Below are 2,345 nucleotides of genomic sequence, written 5' to 3'. Positions count from 1 at the left end.
TCTAGGATCAGTTTTTAGTTCATAATGAATAAGATACAGTGTATGACTCAGGTAAAGGTGTGGGTTATATCGTGTCCTATTACTGGTCTAGGATCAGTTTTTAGCTTTTTAGTTCATAATGAATAAGATACAGTGTATGACTCAAGTAAGGGTGTGGGGTTATATCGTATCCTATTCCAGTCTAGTGCTGGTCTAGGATCAGTTTTTAGCTTTTTAGTTCATAATGAATAAGATACCTGTACTTTCGCACACTGACTCGGTACTGGTGCCCCCTGTATATAGCCTCCACACTGACTCGGTACTGGTGCCCCCTGTATATAGCCTCCACACTGACTCGGTACTGGTGCCCCCTGTATATAGCCACGTTATTGTTATTTGTATTGTGTTACTTTTTGACTTTTTTTATTTTAGTCTACTTGGTAATTATTTTCTTAACTCTTCTTAAACTGCACTGTTGGTTAAGGGCTTGTAAAGTAAGCATTTCACGGTAAAGTCTAAACTTGTATTCAACACATGTGACAAATACAGTTGGATTTGATTGGATTGTATGGACAGATCGTAGATCAGCGATGATACTCTGAGATGCTTTGTGGATACGGGCAAAGAGGTACCTTTTCACCTCACATTTTTTTTGTCCAACCCCATACGTACTCATGAAGTGTCCCAGTACGAGTGCTGATCTCGTACTGATCTCTTGCTGATCTCGGTTCATGTCGTCTGATTCATCAGGATCTAAAAAGGGACAATTGATCCGAGATCAGCTGACATTACTGTTCTCCTCTCCCGTTGTCCCAGCAGGTCTAATCAGCTGACATTACCGTTCTCCTCTCCTGTTGTCCCAGCAGGTCTAATCAGCTGACATTAGTGTCCTTCTTTTCCCAGTTATGTACACCTCCACGAATCTCCCGGACCTTATCGATGGGAAGAAACCTGTCGTATATCGCCAACGAGGTGAGTTTCCACGTCTTACATACTTTACAACGAGGTGAGTTCCCGTGTCTTACATACTTTACAACGAGGTGAGTACCCATGACTTACATACTTTACAACGAGGTGAGTTCCCATGTCTTACATACTTTACAACGAGGTGAGTTCCCATGTCTTACATACTTTACAACGAGGTGAGTTCCCATGTCTTACAGTAAATTAGGAAACCTGTCTGTGTGTGTGTAGTTGACCATGTCTGTCTGTCTGTCTGTCTGTCTGTCTGTCTGTCTGTCTGTCTGTCTCTCTCTCCCCTTTCTCTCTCTCTCTCCCTCTCAGAAGCGTCACATAGAGTTGATAGAGCTGGAGAACGATGGGAAGGGGCTGGGCTTCGGCATTGTAGGGGGTCGATCCTCTGGAGTCCTGGTCAAAACCATRCTACCAAGTGGACCTGCTGGACTGGTATGTCAATCAATCAATCAATCAATACGATATCAACTTKGTTTGATCACCTAAGTGATATGTGACAAAGTKACACTGCTGGATAATATTGACKTGAAACACACCGTAGCWTCAAAKAGGTTTTGACTTTGCCAGTGTCATCTTCAACCCRGCTGTATACGACAACCATCCACTTGTGATTTGTCTTTAAATTACTGAGTTAGCCTTTAAAAAAATGTGACTTGCGAGGTCACCATGTCAAAGTAGAACACAAAAATCTGTAAAAGTGATTAAAAAGTGARGTAACATACCTCCCCTCCCAGGACAAGCGTCTGCGCAGCGGGGACCACATCCTGCGTATCGGGGACACAGACCTGGCCGGCATGGGCAACGAGGAAGTGGCTCACGTTCTCCGCAACGCAGGGTCAAGGGTCAAACTGCTCATTGCTAGGGARGTCGCCGTCTCCACGGGAACCAKCGACCTCTCCCTCTCCTCGCCCCCACTCCCTCTCCTCGCCCAGCAACAACAGAGGGTGMCCAGGATGGGCAACCAGGTATGTGTGGAGGGGAGAGGTGGGMGATGTTGTTGGTCCATGACAAGTCCTCGGTGATGTGGACGCAGAGGAACTTAGAACTCGTGACTCTCTCTACTGCAGTCCCGTTGATTTGGATCGGGGCGTGTTCCCTCTGCTTCCTAAAGTCAACAATCAACTCCTTTGTTTTGCTTTGACGTTGAGGGAGAGGTTGTTGTCATGGCACCACAATGCCAACTCACTTACCTCCTCCATGTAGGCTGAATCGTCGTTGTTGGTTACAACCGTGGTGTCGTCAACAAACTTGATGATGGAGTTGGTGTCGTGCAGAACCACACGGTCGTATGTGAACAGGGAGAACAGCAGAGGGCCGAGGACACACCCCTGGGGTGGGGCCTGAGGGAGAACAGCAGAGGGCCGAGGACACACCCCTGGGGTGGGGCCTGA

General features: G+C 46.8%; 1 protein-coding gene across 1 annotated transcript; it reads left to right on the top strand.

Moving 5' to 3' along the window:
- Positions 1-885: 885 nt before the first annotated feature.
- On the top strand, positions 886-1,919 carry LOC112080157 (patj homolog; the record flags this gene model as incomplete). Its single annotated transcript, XM_024145921.2, has 3 exons — positions 886-951; positions 1,264-1,386; positions 1,689-1,919. Coding segments are annotated over exons 1-3 (387 nt in total), but the record flags the coding sequence as incomplete, so codon positions are not given.
- Between the last annotated feature and the right edge of the window lie 426 nt (positions 1,920-2,345).

The sequence above is a fragment of the Salvelinus sp. IW2-2015 genome, unplaced genomic scaffold (genome assembly GCF_002910315.2).
Source record: "Salvelinus sp. IW2-2015 unplaced genomic scaffold, ASM291031v2 Un_scaffold12318, whole genome shotgun sequence".
Classification (NCBI taxonomy): domain Eukaryota; kingdom Metazoa; phylum Chordata; class Actinopteri; order Salmoniformes; family Salmonidae; genus Salvelinus; species Salvelinus sp. IW2-2015.
This window is presented reverse-complemented; position numbering and strand designations above follow the sequence as displayed.